This window comes from Salarias fasciatus, chromosome 22 (genome assembly GCF_902148845.1).
Source record: "Salarias fasciatus chromosome 22, fSalaFa1.1, whole genome shotgun sequence".
NCBI lineage: Eukaryota > Metazoa > Chordata > Actinopteri > Blenniiformes > Blenniidae > Salarias > Salarias fasciatus.
Genome location: NC_043765.1, coordinates 18,572,629 through 18,596,713, shown reverse-complemented (window position 1 = coordinate 18,596,713; position 24,085 = coordinate 18,572,629). Strand labels below are relative to the sequence as shown.

Here is a 24,085-nt window from a genome sequence, read left to right as displayed (position 1 = left end):
AAAAAAATTCCAAGATTCAGGTCTATCCAGCATAGGACTGATTCCACCAGCCTATAAGGGAGAATTGACCCTGAACAGGTCAACATGCATGCACACGCACAAGCACAGATGCAAGGGGAGGATGGAGCCTGAGCTGAACCTGGGGACCTACTGCTGTGAGTTTAAAATCTACTCTCTAAATGAGTAACAAATAAATAAATAAATAAATAAATAAAGGGTTGAAAAGGGTCTTGGCCTCTGTTGATATTTCACCATAATAAAGAACATTTTTGTTCTGTCTGTTGGTTGACTAGTGTGGGTTTAAAGGTTTAGTTTTCCTACTTCAGCTTTATCAAACCATAAAATTCAATAGAAGACTTACCGATAATCAAGTTACTGCTTTGACTGAAGTAAATAAAATCACCAATTCGGAATGCATTAGCTGATAAAAGCAGAGCACTCACCGCCAGGCAGGAGAAGCCAACACTCACTGGAGGGAAAACATGCAAATTCCACTCAGCAGTTCTCCCATGACCAGGCTGAAATTTCACCAAAGGCATCGATTATTTCCTAAATCTGAGCAACTCTTGTGAAAAACTGAGCCCCGCAGAAGGCCTCGCTGCCTTGAGCAGACACGTGCTGCCATCTGGTGTCTGCAAACACACCAAGCAGGGTCAAACCGAGCCCTGCCAGCAGGGGGCAGCACGCAGGCTTTCGGGATGAGTTCAAGGTATGTGTGAGGTTAAAAAAAAAAAAAAAAACAGCAGATCCAGAACATTCCTCACATTACTACCAGTGATAAACTGCTCGTGCTGAATCATTCTACATAATCAGATATATTCCCTGAACCGAAATGCAGGCGGTGGGTTGAGACCAGAGTGAAACAAGGGTGTTTTTGTTTATTTTCCTTGTTGACCTGACCTGACCTGAAGCGAGGAGGGGGGGGAGCGTGCAGTAAATCTCTGAAAACACCCTCCCGGGTTTCTCTCCGTCTGCCTGCTGTTTATCACCTGTGGTTATCCCTTAACTACAGGTGTGTCGGTGTGAACTGTGACACACTCAACCTCCGCCGTGACACAGTTACTGTGTCACTGCGCACAGCGCTGCTGGGTAATCCGCTCGGTTAATGAATACTCTGAGTTTAGAACTGTTCAGAAACACTTCACTCAAAACGAAGACTCAAAGTTGTAGAAAAACGGACCAAATTTTCTTTTTTTTTTTTCAATCGACTTTTGTTACTGATGATGACCGACCTGTTAATGAAAATCCATTTGCTCCTTCCAGAGAAAACAAGCGGACAAAGAAAGGCTTAAAGCAATATCAAAGTTTTATTCTTAAAATGTAGTATAGAGAGGAACAGTAGTACAATTCAGACAGAAAAAAGGAGAATGTAGTTCCATCTTTGAAAACCTTTGATAAAAACGTAAAAAGAGTAACCTGAATTTGCTCTGTGTTCGGTGGGCACTGAGGCGCGGCCCGAGTTTTGCATCACTGTTAAAGTTTGAGAGAAATTGAAAAATACAACCTTTTTGCAACAGCGTAAAAAAATACAGCTGGGGAAAAAAAACCTCTGCTTTACATCTGTAGTGTTTTTGCTTTGTTATTTTTTTTTTGTGTGGTTTTTTTTTTTTCTTTCTTCTTGTCCATATAACAAATACAGCATAAAATCTAAAATGATACATCATAGTTTTTGAGTTTCATTCATTACAGTAAAATCAGTAGGATGGTAAATAGTATCAAAAGAACAAACGAGACAACAGGATGGTGTGATGGACAAGCACACAGCGTGAACAGAGAGCGAGAGAGAGAGAAAGTGGAAAGGTTAGGTTCACGGAAACAAACCCTCATCTCCAGAGGTTTGTAGCTGACTGTCGATGTGTTTCATGAAGTAAATCCACTACTTAAATAATATATTCTTCATATATATATATATTTATCTCATATATTCTCAACTTATATATATATATATCCGCACTATAACCCCGCCCACAGTGATCTGAAGGTAAAAGTGACACGAAGAGGATGAATATCTCTATGATTTAAAATATATCTTCTTCCACTGAGCGTAAAGGGGAAATCACACGTCTTCCGTCTCCTCAGAGCTTCAGCACGTTAAACTGTATAATCCACTGCATACGAACAGATATACTGCTGTTCCCAAGGTTTTAACCCGCAAACAATCCCGTGTTTCTTTTAGGAAATATGTGCTTAATGAAAGAACAAAGGAGCAAAAGGTAACATCTGTGGAAAGGACAAAAAAAAAAAAATTAAACCGAACATGTCTCGAGGGTAAAGTGAATGATTCTGGAGCATAAAAACACGTAAAAATCGCAACAATTACAGACACGAGCAAGGATCTTCTACACTAAGCAAGTATTCACCTGGCTTCTTCTCATACATTATATTTCAACAATAATTAAAAACAACAATTTTGGTTGGACAAATAGAAATTAACAGTCTTGATTGCATTTTGGAGTCAATATAATAATATTAAATAACAAAAAAAAAGAGAAACAAAAAGAACGTCTAGTAATAATAATAAAAAAAAAAAGTTGCGCATTGGAAGAAAGACAACAGTTTTCATATAGTTCCATTCAGACCCGCTTTTGGGGAAACACAGAAACATAAAAAGAAATTTCTTTTCATGAACGCAAAAAGTTAAGTGCATGTCTATGAGGTGCCATAGAGCTTCACTTTTTGTGGAACAAAGTGTTTTCTACCTGGCAGACCTAACAAAAAAAAAAAAGTCAAAACAAAACAAACTCGTATCAAATTAAAACCGATGACGTTTTGCCTTTTCAACAAATGAAAAATGGAGTTCTCTTAGACTTTTTTTTAAAACATCACACACATCATGATTTCTGCACTCCTCCTCCTCCCTCGCAGCCTACGTTCAAGTGATTCAAAATATATATATTTATACTGTATTTACTTTAAAACCTCAGTACCAAATATAAACAAACGCATACATGTAATGATGTCCGCTTAGGTCCTCAAAATGTCAATTACAAGTACTGCCGGTAGTTCTACAAAATGGTATGTTCATGTGTGTGTCTGTGTGTGTGTGCATTAAATAAAATAAAAAGCTTAAAAATAATGGCAAAGCATACCTGATAGTCGCCGTAGCATAACAGTGTTCTATAGTTTAAGCTGATTACATATGCATAACTGAGTCAGTTTAAGCTTTATGATTATAAACATCATATATAGCCTGTAGGTCCAGTATTCTGCAACAAGCATTACAGCACCAAACGTTTCATCATTTGGCAAAATTCAAGCTTTAAGTGAAAGTCAAATGCTTCTGTTTTAATAATAATAAAGTGTTACTGTGACGCTGTGATTTGTATAAAGCTAGCAATAACATTTCCCCTTGTACTTTCTCTCTTTTTTTATTCATATCTCCCCCCCAACACTCAACAACAAACCCAACGTGTTATTTTTATTTTTTTTTTCTCTTAAGCGTATTCAGTAGTTCTTGTTTCCTGCTCAATCTTGGTGTGCGGTCTGTTTGGCACAATATCACAGCGCTCTTAAATTAATCATAAATATGGCTGCGATACATCAGAGTCACAAAACAGATTTTTTGGTTCCAAGATTTGTGCAGGGAAAGAAAAAAAAAAAAAAAAGAAAAAGAAAAAGAAAATATATTTAGCGCATCTAAAGAAGATCTACAGAGCAAAATAAAATCTTCCTGTGGACAATAATGCTCTTCTTCTGTGTACTTCTACAAGCACCAAGCAGTATACTTTCAGAGTGAAGCGTGAGCCGAGGGCAGCTGCGACAGTCACTGCAGCTCCGCTCACACACAAAATAATAAAAATTAGACCATTTGATAAGACCATAATAACCTCTTTTCATAAATTAAATAATTAACATTTCTTTGTTTAGATGATTGGCCTATCTCAACACAGAAACTAAAAACACCCTGCCCAACTTTGCCCGAAAAAAAGAAAAAAAAAAAAACCAGGAAATAAAAATAAAAATACATCACCAAAAAACCTGATTCATCATATTATTCGTCGTTAGAATCGTCTCTTGTGGGCGCAGGACCCAGAGTTGGACACATAATAAAATCTGTACATCTTGGAGTTTGCACTCTAACAAAGCTCTTTTTAAAAATCCATCTTTGTCATATACTTGCACAATTAAGTAACCTCAAGGTTTGATAGCACTTTGGAGTTGATTGTTTACCAGCTAGTTTTTGTATACATAATATATTAAACATCAACCTTTGTTTTTTTTTTTTTCTCTCTCTGTTTAATTGTTGTTTCTCAAGCTTGTTAAATTTCTCAGTCCTCCTCCGGGGCAGCACCAGCGTTGCCCTCGCCCCAATTTGATTGGTCGTTGTCGTTGGGTTCCTCCCCCTCCGCCTCCTCCCCTTCTTCCCCGTCAAAGTCTTCGTCCCGGGGAAACTCCATGCCCTCCAGGCCCTCCTGGGTGGCCTGGTGCGAGTCGGCGCAGTCCGCGCACACGCCGTAGCGCCGCGAGCCGTGGCGGATGCCCACGCTGGCCGCCAGCATGAAGATCTTCTTGCACACCATGCACTTGTATTTCTTGTCCTTCTTGTGCACCTGCGGAGGAAAGAGAGCGTTGAGGAGACGGCGAGGCGCAGGTTGAGCGACTTGGATTTACCGAAACCTCGGAACTGAATGTGCGGCGAGCCTTCTGCCTCTCGCTGCGTTACAGTCGTGTTCCTGGTGCGTTTGGTTCAGCCTTGCGTCAGAAGTGTGGGAAAGCCGGGTTCAAACTCCAGTTGCGGCAGTGAGGGCGTTTGAGGTAAAAAATTAGCCAACGCTATGGTCAAAGTGTCAATAACTCAGGGAATATGGTGGCTAAGCGTACTGCGATCTTACAGCTATGGTGACTGAATAATCCTTCCGTTTTCTACCCTGCTTTATCCAGTTCAGGGTCACGGGGGCCGGCAGTCGATACCAGCAGGACACACGCTCAACAGTTCAGCACGGGGTTAAGTAATTATAAAGAAAACCATGTGAAATATAGATGGCATCCAATTATCTGAGCGCTGCTCACTGCAGGTGACTAACGTCTGGGATCTGACTCCATCGCTTGTTACGCTTCCGCCTGGGAGGAGGAGGAGTTTCCCTCAATGTGGTTTGATTTCAGTGTCAGTGGTGGAGGTTTTACTGCTTAAAAAAAAATCTGTTAGCACTAATTTGTCGCTATGAAAGAGTTCAAACAGCTGATAATGGCAATAAAATTTCACCAGTTCGTCACGCTCACTAAAGCAAGAATGTTCCCAAATACCAAAGTCGAACACAACCGTTATAAGCTCTTTTATCTTCATTTTGAAGGGAAACATGTTTATTTGCTGAATACTAGACTAAAAAAGGGATTTTTGGGAAGTGAAGGTTGCAGACCTCAGGGTTAGGTAAATACATGTTGGACTGAGAGCCAACAGAGGGGAACAGGAGGCTGGTTTTTAGTATATTTTTGATTTGTTTTTATTACAATAAAGGTTTTTGATGGCTTAACTTGTTGACTAATCTGTAAAGAGCATTTCTAAGTGTTTGTGGTCAATTGAGAGCATCTCATACATCTTGTAGCCCCGACTTCTGCAGGAGTTACTCTCTGGCATTTTTAATGAATTAAAAAAAAACATGACTGAAGGTTTTGTGAGCTTTTATGAAAATTTGGATTGCTTCAGGCTCGTACGGCGGCGTAGCGGTTAGCACAGCTGAATCACAGCTCAAGAACACGTTTGAAGCTAACTGGTTAATAATCCATCAGAGTGATCATGATTGTTATTGGCCTGTGATCATCTTCATTAGCATTTTTGTTGAGCATCGAGAAAAAAAAAGCCTGCTTATTCTTTCAATATGTGCTTAAGTATATACGTTTTGTCACCTCAGTCACCTCAAAGCAGTTAATTTCCTATGAAATAAAGCTCTGCTCTTATCTGATCTTCCTCTATTCTGTGGCATTTTGTACCAGGGAAACACTCCCTCGATTAGAAAATAGATATTGTAGCCAAATATTTCTCCTGCAGTCTTGGAGCCAGAGCTGGTCAACAGGCGGAGGGATGTGAGGGTGTAGTCATGTTTGGCAAGAGCTGGAGGAGTTGCATCACGCGGCGGCGGCGGTGGCGGCGGCGGTAGTGGTGATAGTGGTGCTGGTGAGGGAGAAGCAGATCCGGGGCATATGTGAACTCACCAGGGAATGTCTCTTTACGTGCTCACGGCGGGTGAACAGCTTGCCGCAGATGTCACAGCTGAAGGAGCGCACACCCGAGTGGATGATCAGGTGCCTCTTGAGCGTGCGCCGGTGCTTGGCGATGTAGTTACAGTGCGGGCACTTAAGCTTATTGAGGGCTAGGTGTGCGGACTCGCCTGGGAGGAGAAAAACAAACATGGAGACACGGAGGACGGTCAGCGAGGAGCGGCTCAGTCCCTGAACAAACTGGGAGGGAAGTTTTCATCAGGCAGGAAGTTATTTCAAAGCAATAACGCCGAGATGGAAGAAGATAATTATCATAAAAGCTACATTTCCGTCTATAGATCCTCTAATGAGAGAGCAGTGTGTCGATATCCTGTTTATAAAATCAGAGTTTAGGATGCGGTCGCCATTACTGAGAACCACAAATTTAGATGTAACAAATATTATTCGAGTCAGTGCTGTGCAACTTTGTTAACCTACGCAAACGACTTCACAGCAGCCATGTTTTACACAATTAGGAGTGTGGTGACTGTTGCTGAGTGACCGGCTAATAAAGCTGGAGGGCTCACCATGGACATATTGCAAAGGATAAGCAAAAAGGAAAAAACACACACATACAGCCAGTTTCAAAACCATATTAAAGGCTTTGGGATCTGCAGAAACAGATGCAGGAAACCGAAAGCGGCATTCAGCTCTAAAAGGCAGAAACACACAAACGTAATGGAGAGAGATGCGCCGTTGGCCTCAGGCGATTAGTTTCACACTGAGGATCAAATGAGACACAGTAACAAACGGTATGGATTAAAAAAGGGATAAATTTAACTATACACTGAGAATCCTCATAGTAGACGTGGAATACAATACACGTGGATTTCGAGAGCAACTAAAACGTTTGTCTAATAAAGACACTACCTGAACCATAAACCCTGCCGGTGTGTGTGTACATTGCTAAATCCAGGCCTTTGTTGTGCACGTCTGAAAATGTCTGCGTGAAAACGACTCAGCAAACACATCAACGTCTCTAGTGACAAACATCCACGTGCTAATTATTAAACACTGCAAGCTTTTCAAAAGAAACTATGAATGTCCAGAAATAATCCGAGTTTCTTTAAATATGTGAATTATTGAGCAATTTCCACTGAGATTAGCTTTAAAAAGCATGTCTCATTTCTATTACTGTACACAAACACACAAAAAGAAGAACCCGAAATCCCCTCGTCCTTGCATGCCTGCTCTCCTCATTATCGCTCCCGTACTGCTGTCACACAGAGGCCAGAGCGAACGGGCGGCTTTACTAACAGATAAGCAATTTATGGATTTTAATAAAGCTTCTGAACGGCCGGCCGGCCGGCCTGTGCGACTGAGTGGGGTAACAGGGTCGTTCCTTTTGTTTGAGCCAGGGAGCAACACAACACAGGCGTCGTCAAGGCAGGTTGCTAGGGGGAGAGCGAAGAGGGGGGGAGGGCTGATGAGAAGCAGGTCACCTGAGTGTTTACTCGCTGTGTACGTTGAAAACGGCAGAGTAGCACCTTATGGAAGAGGGCGTTGCGTTGCCTATAAAATTACCTCTTAGTGAGAGTCCACCACTTTTATACTCGTTCATACTGCATACATTCACTCACCCATTCATTCTCTTCTTCCCTACTCGACATGCGCTTTACTTACTGCTGGGGTTTTTAGGAAGCTATTTAATTTTAGGTAAAACATTGACTCCCAAAGTTACTGTGCGATCAGCCTCAGTTACTTTCCTGTCTTTAGGCAAAAGAAATCCATACCATTGACTAGAGTTGCTCACATTCTAGACTTGGTTGGAAATCTGTGGTCTCGCATTGTAAAGTGAAACAGACTTTCAGACGGCGGCTGTCGTGCGACCCCAGACAGCCTGAAATAATCTCCTGACAGTGTGAGAAATTTCAACAACACCATCTCACTACGCTGCACAGCTACGAGCTACAGCTGAAAACCAAGAGAAACGCTGCAGAAAGTCATGATCAAAAAGACGCCGTCAAAAATAATAAATAGATTCCCAAATGGGTAAAATGATGCATAATGTCCTTGGCAGTAAAATGCTACTTGAACAATTGCTCCATTTGTGGTTTGCGTCACGTATTTCCAGAAGCTGCTGGCATGACGTACAAGATAAAACTGCCACTTTTTGTATATAGCATTCTGTAGCATCTGTCAAACTTCCTGTCACTCTGAGGTTTATAAAATCCACACTGCAGAGTGTAGCCTGATAATAACACTGATGAAACTGATAAATTTGCATCTGCGGGAGCCTGAATTCACTGGGTTTGTTTTTTTAAGCTATAGAATGGAAGACATTTTAGCTTTCAGCATCACACCTAATGCAAGTTGTTCTTACAGCTTTTGTTACGAGGACATGTTGTCTGTTACATTAACCTGAACTGCAGAAGGAGGACCACTGAAGATTAGATCAGGGGACCTACTGGTCCTGCAGGGCCACATTCCTCCACAGGTTCAACGTTTCCTCACTTCAACACCCCAGAGAGTAATGACTGGTTCATGATCAGGCTTTCTGCAGAGTTCTGTACTGATCCATTAAATTCAGGTGTGCTGGAGCAGGGGGGAGATTGAAAATATGGAGGACTGCAGCTCCTCCAGGATCAGGAACACCCACCCTTGTGCTAGATGGCTTCTTATTTAACCAAATGTTCTCCTTTGTCAGTGACATTAACAAAACAAAGATTACACGTTTTCTGGGTGCAAAATTTCAGATGAATAAATATTTGTTCCCTGATGCCAAAGGGAGATTTTAGCATTAGGTATGTGCTCATCGTAATGCTTTTCCAGAGCTACAATCTTACTACTATTCCTTGAATCGTTCAAAGGGAATGGGGTGTTTATCTGATCTTACTAAGATGATGCACAATAAACAGACCACCCACAATCATTGCAACAATATAATGAAAAATAACAGGATTTCCTAGATTGGTCTTAGCTGGTCGCTAAGCTGTAGTCTTGCGTGCGGCGTCTTACCATTCTCCCAGGACTCCCCTTGCTGTAAGTCTTGGATGATGCTATACTGGATCTGATTGGCCAGTTCTGGGAAAGGGGGGAGGGGACAAGAGGAGCAAGAGGGAGAGAGAGAGAGATGAGAGGTGGTTGAGTGCCTGTGGGGGAGGGAGGGGGTGAGGAGGTGCACACCTCGTAATGTTTTCTGAACACAGCTACCCCCCCCCCCCACCCCTCCCCTCCCCTCTATGTGAACAATGGAAGTTTCAGTGAACAGCACAGGTAAACACACACACAGGCACTGTATGCAAAGCAGTGTGTTACCCTCCCCATCCTCCAACCCCCCCTCCCCCAAAAAAGCTAATATAGTCCTACAGTGAGGAGGGGGTTAATTACTAAATCCCTCACACCAGCTCATGTTACACCCTGCTTTTGTAAGTGGTTGCATGAGCACCTGTGTGTGTGTGTGTGTGTGTGTGTGTGTGTGTGTCCGGTTCCTGAAGTATCAACGTTGAAAGTCCATTAAAGACACGCCCCTGTGTGAGTGAGTGTGTCTCTGCTCCCTGGGTCAATATTTGGAATAGTGAGGACAGCCCCGGTGCATTAGCGAGGATTAGGGAGGGAAGGGTCTGCCCCTAGTGGCTTTGCACCTCTCAGAGAGGGTGGGGTTGGGGGTTGGGGGGGTTGGGGTGGGTTTGAGGGGGAGCTGGAGGGGTTACTTTGCGCGGGTGTGTTCGCGTGTGCTTCGGCAGAGACGAGCGAACATGCAAATTCATTTTCACCTGTTTTGTGAGTGTGTGTGTGTGTGTGTGTGCAGCACCCACCCTTTAAACAATCCAACAGTCCTGTTTGGAGAAGACCCAAGAATTTATTGGCCACATGTTGGCTTCGAGTTCAGACAGCAGCAGGAAAGCACCCGCATCCTCACAACCAGGCTCCACTTTCAAAAGTCGTCATCTGCTCCGACTTTCCACAACAACTCCACCTCCAACATCAGCTGCCTTCACAACTTCTGAGAGCGTTTGCTTGATTTTTTTTTTTTTTTAATCTTTTACCATTTAAAATCAGACAGAAAAGCAAGTGTATTTCACTCGCTAGGTGATTGGAAATAATAATTTAAAAAATGGTTTGAGTGCCTGAACATTTTATCTGAATCTGCAATGACAAAAGAAAGAAAACCTTGCCAGGGTGGTGAACCATGCAATAGAAAAAAAAAAAGAGGGCCACCACTTGGGCTGCAGTGTTTTCATCCTTGAACCATGACTGCAGAAATCAAACTGAAGCGAAGTAGAAAGCCGACAGCGTGACGGCACTACTGGAAACTGGGACAACTCATATTCAAGGATGGCAAAACACGGGCGCTGAAAAAAAAATATGCCAATCGACAAGTCAGGCAAGAAGCCGGAGCGGCTTCATAAACCATTTAATAACTCAAAATGAAGTTTTGGTGAGAAGTTTTGCAGATGAGCAAATAAACCTTCTCATGTGCAGATTGAATAATCACTGCATCTAATCTTTACTTTGCCATGAAGCATTTTAGTAAAGCATAGCAAACATTTTTGTGATCATGTGACAGACACATCAAGAGAGAGACAAAATAAAAGAAGACTGAATGCAAAGCTTGGATAAATCAAGCATGGCCAGAAAAGAGACTGTGGGAAAGACTGTTGTAAAGAGTAGTGACAAACAGGTTTCTGTCTATAAAAGGTTCAGGACTGCTGGGGTGAAAATGGCAATAATATGATTTTGACTGTTTTCTGTGTAGATGATCACAATCTAAAATCCAAAATAAGTCTTCAGTCAAAAGAAAAGCTGGATTTCCAATGCCAAAAATTAAATTCTAAGCACCTCAGGCCTACATGAAGTAAAGATGTCTTGGGTGGATAATTTCTGTCAGTTACACAAAAATTTTGATCAAGACCAATAGATAAGCTTTTTTTTTTTTTTGACAAATAGCAGATTATAAAAATACTGCTGAAATATGAATTTTGCTTCCAAACACCATCTATTCCGGCTCAAAGTGTTACGTCAGCAAAGCCGTGTGGAAACATCTTCTCAGAAGGGGCCAGGTTAAAATTTCTCAGGGTAAACTATGGCCTGAGGGTGGATATGGTGCACTGCTAGATAATTAGTGAACATGATGAACATAAGGAAAACCAGCAATCATCTACAGAGTTAGGCTATAACATTTGTAAAAGTGATCATTAAAACCGATATGATTTCATAGCATAGATTCCATTGCATTAATCCAAAGAGATTAAGATGTTTGCATTTTATTTGCAGGTTTTCAGGGACAAACTTTGCAGTTGTCTGTTATGTAAATGCTAAAAACTGGGAAATGTGACTTTCCTTGACAGGGAATTTTCCTCGTTCCCACCATCAAGCAAATGTCTGCTGGGACAGGTACCCCCTTCCTAAAGCCGTAAACTAAAAAAAGTTGGAATAGAGGATAAATCGATGTATGATTCAACATGTAACTGGCTTGACTTGTTCATTTTGTTCTCTTGGCGTAGTCATGATACTGGCGAGAGGCCGCCCTCTGGAACCAACATCTAACAGCACTGCGATAATCTGGGGCTCATTTCAGCTCTGAATCGTCTGGACACCAACACCCTCATATGTTTGGCTTAAAGTTGGTCCAAACACTTCCAGAGATTCCTTGTTCTTTACTATTCCAGTGAAGGGACTCGACTGAAAAGATGTAATTTTTAAACATTCCCTTCAGACAAATGTTCATAATATTCATGCTTTACAGAAATGGAAATTGAACCATATGTTCAAATATTTATATTTCAGGCATGGGGGGGGGTGGAGAGGTGGCGGCTTTCACACCTGCCCAAACGAACCAGACTATCCCCGAAACAAACTCTGGTACGGACCAAACAGTGTTGGAGTGAACGTGTCCTAAATCGGCCTGAGGACGGGCTGCAGGCACTAAGAGCATTCGAGAACATTTAGGGAGGCCTGGGGGAAGAACCGCTTCCTCGATACTTCCTACATTATCCTCCATCACCAAGAGTTTCTCTCTCACACTCGCACACGAAATGTAGCTCTCCATTTCTACACACACTGTGCGCCTCACACACTTCCCCCTCCCCCTCTCCATAACACTCCACTTAATATGCGATATCATTATGGTTACATGGAGTGCAGCCCTAATGGGACTAACAGAACACCGAGGAGACTGCAGCTAAAAGGAGAGATTACCAGGAGAACTGCACTATGGGACGGGATGGGATGGATGGATGGAGCAGGAGATAGATTAAGAGATAGAGAGGGGAAGGTATCAAAGGGTGAACAGAGACAGGAAATATGCAGAGGATGGGGCGATTTCATCAAGCAAGAAAAAGAGGATTGAAAAATTGATTATGTGGAACCTCTTCAAAGGTCAAACGGATCCGACGCTGGTGCCAACCACAGAATTAAGTATTGCCTTCAAAAATTAATGCCTGGCATAAATCATTTTTATCTGTCTTGGACATCTATATATTTAATATCAGCCGTTAAAATGAGACGAAGAAATAAAGTCACGATTTGCCCAGCAACCCACTGATCTTTGCCATCTGGCCGACAAATGTTCTCGATTTTAGCTGCGATAGCTTGGCGTTGTTAGAAATCTTGAATGTTTTTTGCTTATAATCCTTATCTGGTATTGAATACTAGTGGCCATGCCAGTGTTCTGCTCTGTGGGCATCGATCAGCTGTGAGGAGATTACATGTTGGGCATGATTAGATAGGTCAAAAGAGCTGAAAGATCATTCATATGAATCTGGGATTGCTGCTGCCGGCAGCTGATCAGATGCTGAAACCAGATGACCCGATGTGGCTGTCCTCTCCAAACCCACTGACCCACCCGGTGGAGCGATCAATACCAATAGTACATCTGGGGTCAACAGTCTACATGTACAGGATTTTAGTACAGATATCGCTTAAATTAAATTTGATCACACACATGTGTAAAGCTAAACTTTCTCCTGAAAACTGGAATCTTCAAAATGCATAAATTTAAACAAACTCAGCAATATCTGCAGGGGCTACAACATTCCCACCATTCCTCTGCCTTAAAAACACGGTTCTCACAATTAAGTGAGTGTCGCGTCTTGTGAGCTGGTTTTAGAGGATGAGGTAATGCCTTCAACGGTCGGCAAAAATAACCACTTAAGGCTGCTCAAAATAATTACCTAATGTTATGACTAAAGCAAGAGATTACATGAGTGATTATTAGGCAAAAAAAAAAAGTATTACATGGCACTCTTTCCAGGAAACCAGTTAAAATGTTATAGTTGGTATAAACGTAATTATCACACTTGAATTCTTCCACATCTTGGAGGTACTAGTTATTTACTAGATCTAAATTTGTAAAGCTGCAGCTGGTTAAAAATTGTGTGTAAATTAAGACAACATTTTGTAAAAAACAATTCAGATAATTGGATAACTGTACCTTGATAGCATTAGCTGTAGGGGCAGGCAAAAATGCATGTATTGCTTTAACTCATTTGGGAAATATCCTGGAAGCATCCACATGATCTCAGAGCAGCATATTTCTAGTTTCAACCTATGAATCAGCGATGGAACAGTCAGGATCTGTGAACACTGTACTTACTGGATGTAGCTAATGTCTATGTAACCGATTCCCTCAAAAAAGCATCATATACACACAAACTGAAGACCGACTGAACCACTTATAAGTTACCAACGTAAACAGATATGCTATATGGAACATGGCTAGTTAGAGGAACTATATTATTCTGTCCAATTTTGTTTCAGGTATTGGAAAAGATCATGATGTGGAGATGTATTAGAGGCAGAAAAGCAGCTTGCTCGATGATAAAATTATTTGGCATACATGTTTTTAACGAGAAGCAGCTTTTGACCCAGTTTGCACACTTGAGGCCATAGTATTGTAAAGGTAGCACCAGAATGTGTCCGTGTTAATATTCTTCTTCTTTGATGTGCTGGGGTCTATATTAGCATGCAGTGTGTAAAATTGCATTCAAATTATGCATGGACCATGAGTCACAGAGATCTTTCAAACACACTGCTCTACGTTAAAACACACCTCTGTTTCACCCATTTACTGATGTGTTAAGTGTATGAACCATTATCTGAGAAATGACTGAGTGCAGACTGTATGAGGTGTTTCAAAAGCATAATTGTGTGCTTTACCGGCATTTTCGGAGAGGGAGGAGAAGTCTTCTCTGGGGTAGGAGGCAGAGGGCTGAATAAACATGCCCTCGTCAAATCCTTCTTCTGGCTCTGGTGGGAAGTTGTAGACAAATCGTCGCGTGGTGGTCTGCTTTTTCCTCCTCCCACTTCCAGCCGCGGCGTCCGGTGCCTCTCGTTTTATCGCTGCGGGTGCCACGGCGGTGCCACCTGTGGCCGGCTCGTTCCAGACGAAGACCTGCGTCTGGCCACTCGCTGTTCGCGTTTCATTGGTCTCTGCTGAATCGGATGAGTTGTCATTGTGGGTCCAACTACCAGAGGTTCCGGGGGTCACCAGGGCACAGCCCTCACCCCCCGCCACTGTCACTTCTATATCACTGGTCTCCTCCTTCACCCTGCCAGTTTCGTCATCTTCCTCCATGGCCTCCTTTCCTTGGTTGGTGCTGGCCTTGATGGACAGCTTCGACAGGATGCTCGTGGCCCAGAAGTTGCTTGGTTTGCGGTCCAGCCCCCGCTGTCCCTCTTTGGCCACCATCTGCCTTTTGTTATAGTCCACCACGACAGAATCAGGAGCCTCCTGTTTGATGCTGATATTCAGAGCATCTTTTATAAAAGCCCTACACGACTGTACAACCTCTGTCATTTGGAGGTAACTAGCAACGGACATCACTTCAATGGCATTTTGGCTTGTGAGCAGCAGATTCCCGGAGTAGAGAAAGTCGAGGATTACCGAGAAGCCCTGCACAGCAGCGACATCCAGGTGTGTGACCGTGGCTTGGTCCTGGGCCTCACTCTTGGTCAGACAGTAGAGGGTTTTAAAGTAGCGGCTGCCCGCAACCAGGATGTTCTTGTGTGCACGAAACACCTGGCCTGAGACGACTATGTTGACGTCACAGAGGATTCCACTTTTGCGTTGCTTGTCCAACTCCTGGAGGAGCTGGTAACAGTAGGAGTTCTCATTGGGTTTGTTGCGGTAGTCTTCCTCTGAGCAGTTAGTGGAGGGGCTGGCACTGTCCGAGGGCCTCACCGTCTCCTTTAAAGTAAAAGAAAGAGAGACAAAATTATTGTCTGGGTGCAGACAGAAATAACTTCAAAGAAAAGGACAAACGTAATTACACACAAATGTGTTTTGCATGTCAGTCGTCCTGGCTTTGTGAAAACACACATACATACACCCTCTGGGTTCTTCGTGTGAGAGCACTGCACCTGCCTTGGAGGTAAAACAGGTTTGACAGGCTTCTGTCGAGGGGGAGGTGGGAATGAGGTAATGCAAGGCGTACCACTTTAAGCCTGAGTGGCATTATATTGTCTTACAGTCAGTTTGATTCGGCTATGAAAACTACTGTATGGCTCTAGTGACAAAAAGTAAGCTTAAAAAAACAACAACGGAACATTCAATGATCGAGTGACTCTTCATACTGACAGCATTTTGTGTAGGAAATAGCCACAGCATTCAAAAAGTTAAACTCAGGCCATGGTACCAAGGAGAGGATATGCAACTTTTTTGATCAAATGTAACAAAACAAAAGTTTATGTGGTGGCTCCTTTCTAACACAGTCATCATAGCAAGCCAATGCAACCAGGATTCAAACACCCAGACCCCGAGTAAAAGCTTATCCTAATGGCTTTTTAGAAACTAACACTGCGACAACCTCAGCAGGAGGCTTCTTTGCACAAGCTGTGACTCTATTACTGAAAAAAATGAAAAGCGCTTACAACACAAGAATCAAAAGTTACTACTAGTAAGATAATGACTTTTAAGGTTATTTGTGTCCCTTTAGACAGTGGCATGGGGAACAAATTGCAGCAGATCTCTGTGGAAAGAAAGCTCATTGATTCAGTTCCTTTCAAGATTTTGGTAGCATACTAGGGTAAAAATAAATTAAAACCACTACATCAAAAAGGTCTAGGGACTTCAGATTGGACGATAGAGATTCCTTAAAAAAACCGAGGACACTTCTTAAGCACTATTTTTACGCTCTGAAAAAGCTCTTCTTCACTGTGAAGCAACAGCAAAGTTTTATAATTTCATCACAAAACAGAAGAGAACTGAGAGCGAGCACAAATAATTCACATTGACTGACAAATATTCTAATGTTCACATATTTAGACCGTAAAGAACATTAGCAACACATTCCTGAACAGTGAAGTGATGCCATTCTAATTTCTCAATATAAAGCAGGCTATAAATGCATGAAGAGTTTGATAAGCGTCTAAAGCAGGACACAACTTGGTGTTGAACGCGGGAGGAACTGGCAAAGGAACAGAACTACCCTGTAACAGACCCCACTCCCTCATAACAGGAGGATCAGGGGAGGAGAGGGGGGGGTGGGAGGGCAATGGGCCAACCTGGTACTGAGCAGAAGCAGGGCGAAATACACACATGCCAGCATATGCTTACAAAATATGTGGCACCCATAAGGTGTGGGCTGAGGTAAAAGCACACAAGCTCACCAAATACACCAGTAAATACAATTCAAAGATGCACCAACACCTAGAATATGTAGAAGGCGGTATAGCTTTTCCACACAATACACACAAGCGGGGCATACATCTCTGGGTCATTTTAGAATTGCAGAGCAGATGTCCTAATCCAGAATAATTCACATTGCTCCAGCCCTGCATTTTTGCCCCCGCCCACTGCACACACATGCATGTACACGCACACAAAAACACACAGGAACCAGGCTGCCTCCACATACACACAGCTGGGGTTTCAGCCCGAGTAATTCAGATTAAATCCATTTCTCTGAGGTCCCCACCCAGCCCCCACCCACCCACCACCACCACCCCTTCTCCCCCCACACTGCAGCTCTTGTCCAGGCAGCCTGGGCACACAGGACAGTATAGGGGGGCTTATCATCCTCTGCCACAGCTGGAGGGAGAGAGATGGAGGCAGAGAGAGATGGGAGAGAATAAAACGCAAGGCAGAATGAGACAGTTGAAAGGATTGACATGCTTTAAAGACTACTCAAAATGAATAGAGGATGCAAAGATGGAAAATATGAAGACATGTGAAACCTATAGAAACAGAACTGACAGCATGGTATTTGAAAAGACCATGAAAAGTGGTTTGTGAGCACCCTGATAACACACACACAGACACACAAAAGCCAAGACTTATGAGGAGATAGAGAGAGCAAAACCTTGAGCGCTGAGGAAAAAGGGCAGGAGAGGAAATGTGGAGCAGAGGGGGACAGAAAGCGAGCGTGATAGAGAAGGAGTTGGGTCACCCCATTTTAGCCTGCACAATAGCCCATGTTCTCCCCGAGGCTTATTGTCCACTCACTGTGGGCCTTTGTGAAAAGGCTCAGCACTCACTCTCTTATTACACAGCAGCTCCCACTCGCAAGCATAGAAAGGAGCCATCGTGCATGTGGGTGAGGCTAAGAGGATGAGGAGCGAAGGGAGAAAAATTATTCCATGATATACACATCAAAGCCTCTGGAGGGACATGGTCATCATGTTGAGTACTGTGGTGAAATATATTGGAGTGGTGAAAGGCAGGAGAGCTACTGCTGCAAGAGGCACCGAATATGCTTTCAACTTTGATTGTCAGCGCCTGCAGTTTACACATTTTTTTGACTACGGCCCTTTATTTAATTGAAAATCTACAGTAAACCTAAAACACACAAATAGGGACGAGTGTGAAAATATAATAAAAGAGATGCAATAACTTCATCTCAAATTTCAAATAATCACTCATCAATATCCAAACACCAGACTACCATGTCTGTGTTAACAATCAACGGCTATTACAAGTTATGAGTGAGTACCTACAGCAGTCAGGTTCGGACAGCCTGGTACTGGGCATGGCTCTCCACACTCTCCTCATCAGCAGCATCATCCTTTCTCCAGATGTGCCACGTGTGAGCGGGGAGCTTAGAGAACCAGCAGATCAACCCTGCACAGCAGATGCTGGAGGCAAAAACCTGCCTGAGCTCAGCCAAGAGAGAATGTGGGGACAATATCGGCCTATCCTACCCCCAGTGATGACGTGGCTGGGTTTTTATTCAAGCCAGAGATGGCAGGGATGGAAGTATGAAAGGCAGAAAGGGAGCACAAAACCCAAAAGACCGCTATGGAAAAGGAATTCTTTGATCTAGGTCAAACAAAAAGGCTTCAAAATCTGCAGTGAACGGCCAACAACGCAAGATTTACAGGTGGAGTGGATGAAACAAACCAAGATGGCCATAAATTCAAGTTTTTGGATGCAGCGCTTATACAGTGAAGATATGCCACAACTTGGTTCCAAAAGAGTGTTTCAACAAAATAAACCACAAACCCAAACAAACCGCGAAGCCCCAAGGCCATCACATCCACGACAAGCACTGAGACACACCTCGAAGAGATCATGTGATACGACACAGTCCCCATGAAACATAATGACCCACTGGGGCCACATTTTGTTTACCTTCCATGCGCATGTTTTTCTCCTCCTCATTTACTAAATCAGCCCCCTACCCAGTATCAATCCAGTCCCATGACCAGCCCAGCCTTGAGGCCATCCTCAACCAGTCTCTCTTTAACTCCCCACATCAAATGTATCCTTCACTCAGCCCCCCCCCCCCACCACTCCTCTTCTCCCACCCAACCCGTCTGTCCCCAGATACTGAAACAATACCGCAGTGTGCGTTTGGCCCAAGGTGTGGGAGGGCTGCACTGAGTGTCTCCCTGCCTCGTAACAATGCTAAACAGTTGGGGGGGTTGTCGCTGGCAGAATCAACGAGAAGAATTCTCCCTCAGGCTCCACCCCACCCGTTTCCCTGACCTGTGGCCCCCAATAAACATCCCATCTATTTGCCAGGCACCAAGCCTCAATGCGTGGGTCCGCTTCCCCATTGGGGGAGACTCCCTTACGATGAAAGTGGTGTTAGGAAAAAAGTGAAACAACTTAACATATTGGTGTTTCTTTTTCTAAAACTAAAGTGCCATTTGTTTACTTTAAATTTAATGTAAGCTGACAGTAATATAGGCTGAGCATTTGCTTATCCACCAAATAAACAAGTCAACAAACATCATCTGACCTGACTTTACTATCCTGACTTGTATGTTGCGGTGTGGTAATTAAGTGCTTATAAAAGAAGGAATTCACATTTGTTACTGATGATCGTGGAATAACCATGATTGACAAATACTGAAAAAGATTTGTAAATGAGAAGTAGAGCTTACAGTGGGATATTCACCGTAGAGAACTGAAACCAAGAGCAGTTTCATGTGGTAATCATACTATGTAGCACTGTGTGTGATAATATAAATGGGCCGACTATTACAGAAGTACGTTCCTATAAATGACCACGACAAGGAGCTGACCAAAGACGCGTTTCAACACACATCAACTTTACATATCAAAAGAATAAAACACTTAAAAAAAAAAGATGCAAGGTTTGATTTACTGATCCTACACTATTTAAATGATTCTATGTCAGAGGCTTTTGCTGTACTGTGACCTTTAACCAGCAAGCATAGGGAACAATCTAAGCACAAGACTACGTCTAGTGAATTAAGGACAACAGCCCCCTTCTCCAAGGATACCCACATTTACCACAGCTGCCCTGGTGTGCAAGGGGTAATTGAGTTAGCTTCAACAAATGCAGCAGAGGCCTGACTAACATCAGGAATGGGTGAACAGAACAAGACGTTGCCTCATAACACCATAATTCCTCTTTAATGTACTGCCTCACAATGCAGACTTCCTTACAGTGCTGCCCTTTATTTCAACAGCACTGTACGTATGAAGATTACAAATGTATTTTACAGAAGCTGTCTTTAAAGATAAACACTGAATTCAGTTACATGAAAAAAAGGAAAATTGAAACACTAAAAAATGACAAAACAAATCAGAATGAAATCCTTTCCAACAGTGCTGCAATGGGACTCTCTTTCCGCACTACTCTCCTTTGAGCGAATGGCCTGGTTAACCTCTCGATACAGTGTCTGGGGTCCTTGTTGCTAGGGAAAAGCCACACCAAGCCCCTAATCCACTCCTGCTCCTCTCCTTACCAATTAGAGATGTGTACAAGTTAGTGGATCACTTTAAGTCATTCTGATTAGTGATGGCGTGTACAAAAGGAAGGAACTAAATGTAGTGGTGAAATCCTCTTCGCGCACAAATTAGAGTCAAATAGCATCTCGCTCTTAATTCTCATGACAGCTCAGACTATTGCCAGGATATGAGGAAGGATATGACAGCGCATAGGGAACTGTAAGTGACAGTGTAGGGTTTTTTTTTTTTTTTAATATGGCACTGACGGGAGGATTGCCCTTTGACACCATATTGTATGGGTAAATCTGCCCTCCCTGTTTTTATGAGGTCACTGAAAGATTAGAAGTGTTGCTTACATGGCAATAAATATAATGAACCAATAAAACATCCCATCCATATCAAAAAAGGCTGAATTCACTTTTACAAATGAGGTGGATGTGTATCTGCTTTCAATATTCAAATACTATAAAACAAATGTCTACCAAAACTTTCTGTAAAACACTAAGTCAATATATCGTAGCACGGGTGATTATTCTAATTCTTTCAGTCTTTCAGATGGAAGATGAAGTTCTAATCCTATGATAAGCAATAAACTTAATCAGCCACTTACAACTGATGCAAAAATGCAGATGGAGACCCAGGTGAGTCTGTGTGTCATTTTATTACCCAAGTCTGTTTCACTCATTCAAGCCTATTCAAAGGCTGCCTCTGGGCAAGCAAGCTGTCAGGCTCTGGGCAACATGCCGGGCAGCATGATTTACTCTCCTGCTCTTGTCTAGCATTGCAAATGACACCAGCTATGGATTTTGGGGGGTCATTCTCGCACAATGCCTCTAATTTAGCTCCCTAAAGGGAGGAGGTGGTGGTGGAGGAGGAGGAAGAAATGCGCCAGAGGTCACCCGGGACTGCGAGGCAGCAGAACTGCTTGAGAGGCGGGGGGTTGGGAAGGGGTGCGGTTCCCCAAAGGCTGCCAGGGTCGAGCTCTTGCCATTGTGTGACCTCTAGCAAGCTAGCAATCAAGACAACTGCTGACCCAACAAAACATGGGTTATTGTACAGCGTGCATACAATAAAACATTTCATAAAAGTCCAATTGACTATTATCTCACAGGCAATCAAGAATGGATGATAAGCGGTTTAGCTGCTGTAAGAAAGCCATCGGTGCAGAGAAACAGCCTCTGGGGGATAGTAGCTGGCAGGTGTCAAACAGGAGAACATGTCTGTACGTGTTGGCCACAGAGTGGACACACATTGACATTATACACAGATCTAAAGGGTCCGTCGCATCCACACTCATATGTGGCTCATCGTATTCGCCTATCAGTACCCCCGGAGCCTCGCTAGGGGCTTTCCACTGCCGCCTCTGGGCCACCTACAGCCGGCGAGACAGCCCCACTCCGAGCGGCTGTTGGAAGCTAAGCTAGCCGTTAGCGCAGGTTAGCAGCCCGATGCTATCTAATTAGCCCGGAGAAGGGATTGTGGAGCTTAAGTAACACCCTCATTCCCACATTCACCGTTGGCAGAAGTTATGAAAAACAGTTTAAGGCCAACACACATCACGAAGCAGCCGCGCGGCGGGTGTTGGGTGTCACGTCGCGGAGCTAACGTTACCTGTTTGGTGGGGTCATTTCTCCCGTGCTCAGAAGACAGGTGATGTCTCAGCAGCAAGGCCCGCTTGTAGTTGCGACTCCCTTTCACCAGCTCGTCGCTGTTTTTAGTGGCAATGTTGTGACACCAGGAGCAAGACATGAGTCCCGTCTCCTGGCAAAATTTCAGCCATGGAAATTCTTGCAACCACGAAGCGTGAAAAAGTGAGTGTTTCTGAAGCAGCGTCTGCGGTCTCATCTCTACCCCAGATTTCCTGGATCCCGGCTCGGCGCCCCCCCTCGCCCCGCTTCCACTATCCGGGCCGTCGGCGCTGCTGGGACCGTTCCCCTCCGTCCAACTGCTCCCCTCCCGGGACCCGTTCGCCGCTTCCACCACCGAGCCGACGCGATCGTCGCCGTCCCCGGCTGCCCAGCTGCCCCCTTCCGGGTCCTCTTCTTCCTCCGCCTCGGGTTCCGTGCTGTCGCTGACAGACCCAGCGCCCTCCACTCCTCGCTTCTGCGACGGTCCTCTCGCCCCCAGATCCCTGTCCTCCTCCTGATCCGGCCTGTTCCCGTTAAAATGTCGGTCTTGACAGGCCGGGGCCTCCCAGCTGTTACAGTTCCCCCCACCGATGCCGCTGGAGCCCGTTAACCCAGCCAATCCACCTCCTCGGAAAGCCAGCGACCTGCGGTTTCTCTCACCGGACATTTTTCTCAATATATATCTGAATCTTCACTTTCTCAACTGTATCCTCCTCCGACACGAGAATTATGTACTTGTGAGCGCCGTATCTTCCCGAAAGAGATGGACCGTCGTCGCTTCTTTTCTCCGCCTGGCCCTCCCGGTGAGAGTATGTAGGTTATGCGGAAATAAATAAAGGTTTTAAAGGCATAATGAATTTGAGGGTTCTCGCTGCGTCCGCGCAGGCCCCGCAGAGGTCGAATGGCAACGACTTTCCTCCCCACAATGCACCTCGAGCAGGGAAAGGGGGGGCGCGGAGGGAGGGGGCGGCTTTTAAAGGAAGATGGGGGTGCTGCTGGATCAGCGAGGGGGCTTTGTGTGAGAGAGCTGCACCCTTTTTCCGCATGCTTTTCATCTTTTCACTCGGCTTGTTCTCTCAGTCTATTAATGTCGACTTTTGTGCCACCTCCTGCTGAGCGGGGTAACCAGAATAATACTAACATTATGTCTGCAAGACAACCGTGAAGTGGAACTGAACATTGAAACTTTACGAGCCATTATCGCATTTTAATTACAGGGTGCGCAAAAAATAAAATTATATATATATATATATATATATATATGCATTTCATATTTTCATAAAATTAAACAATGTAATTTATTATCGTCATATTTCATACGATTATCACATAATTTCCCGTTTATTATTCATATCATTTCAATGTAACTTATGTCATGATATAAAATGCTATTTCATTTGAAGCACCTGAAAATATGTCATGCCATTTGAATTGTCATACCAAGATCAATTACAAATCAATCACATGATGCATGTTAAGAACTCGACATGATAACTTGGTAATTTCTGTGACTGACTTGTATGTGAGTCCCTTCATTTTTCTGCTTCAATTAATGAGGTGTTTAAAGACTTTTAAGATTTTTTTTCAGGCAAATCGAAGTTTGAAATTTAGTCTTCCAGATCATCTATTTGAACAAATCACAAACTGCGTGTGCTTTACCACAAACTGTAATTTTTCAGGGACAAATGAGTTGTTAAAGCTTACAGTGAGATTTTTCTCACTTATACCATCTGCCAAGTCTTTTTTTTTCTGTTTCCTGTGGTTAGAATTAAAACCAGCAGGTGGCACTCTATCCTGTGAGCGTCTTACTTGTGTGTTTTGAGTGTGATGCTTGACATAGTTGGGTGTATAGTTTCAGAGCTCTCCAATTAAGGGCTTTGCACACAGCGTGTGAACAAGAAGAGGATTTAACCCAGGTTTTGATTACAATATGGGGGAGGATTGTGTATCCAGCTGTAATGGGTAAATTCCCAAAGGGGTGTTAAAACAAGCTGTGTACAATTAGTGTGTCTATTTATTCTATCTGTCTCTCATGAGTACTCACAATTAACTTGATTTTACTAATGGCCTAAAACAGGAATTTCCTATAAGAAACAACACAATTACATGCAAATCTATATAGAAGAAAATATCTTGGATATGTGTATAAATGTGATTGAGTTTTTTTTCTTTGAGCTAT

General features: G+C 43.4%; 1 protein-coding gene across 1 annotated transcript; it reads right to left on the bottom strand.

Moving 5' to 3' along the window:
- Positions 1-1,671: 1,671 nt before the first annotated feature.
- Positions 1,672-22,850, bottom strand: zbtb10 (zinc finger and BTB domain containing 10). Its single transcript, XM_030120550.1, has 5 exons — positions 21,890-22,850; positions 14,296-15,325; positions 9,154-9,219; positions 6,151-6,326; positions 1,672-4,550 (listed from the first exon to the last, which is right to left on the bottom strand). The coding sequence occupies exons 1-5, from the start codon at positions 22,571-22,573 to the stop codon at positions 4,269-4,271; spliced, it is 2,238 nt and encodes a 745-aa protein (XP_029976410.1). The 5' UTR covers positions 22,574-22,850; the 3' UTR covers positions 1,672-4,268.
- Between the last annotated feature and the right edge of the window lie 1,235 nt (positions 22,851-24,085).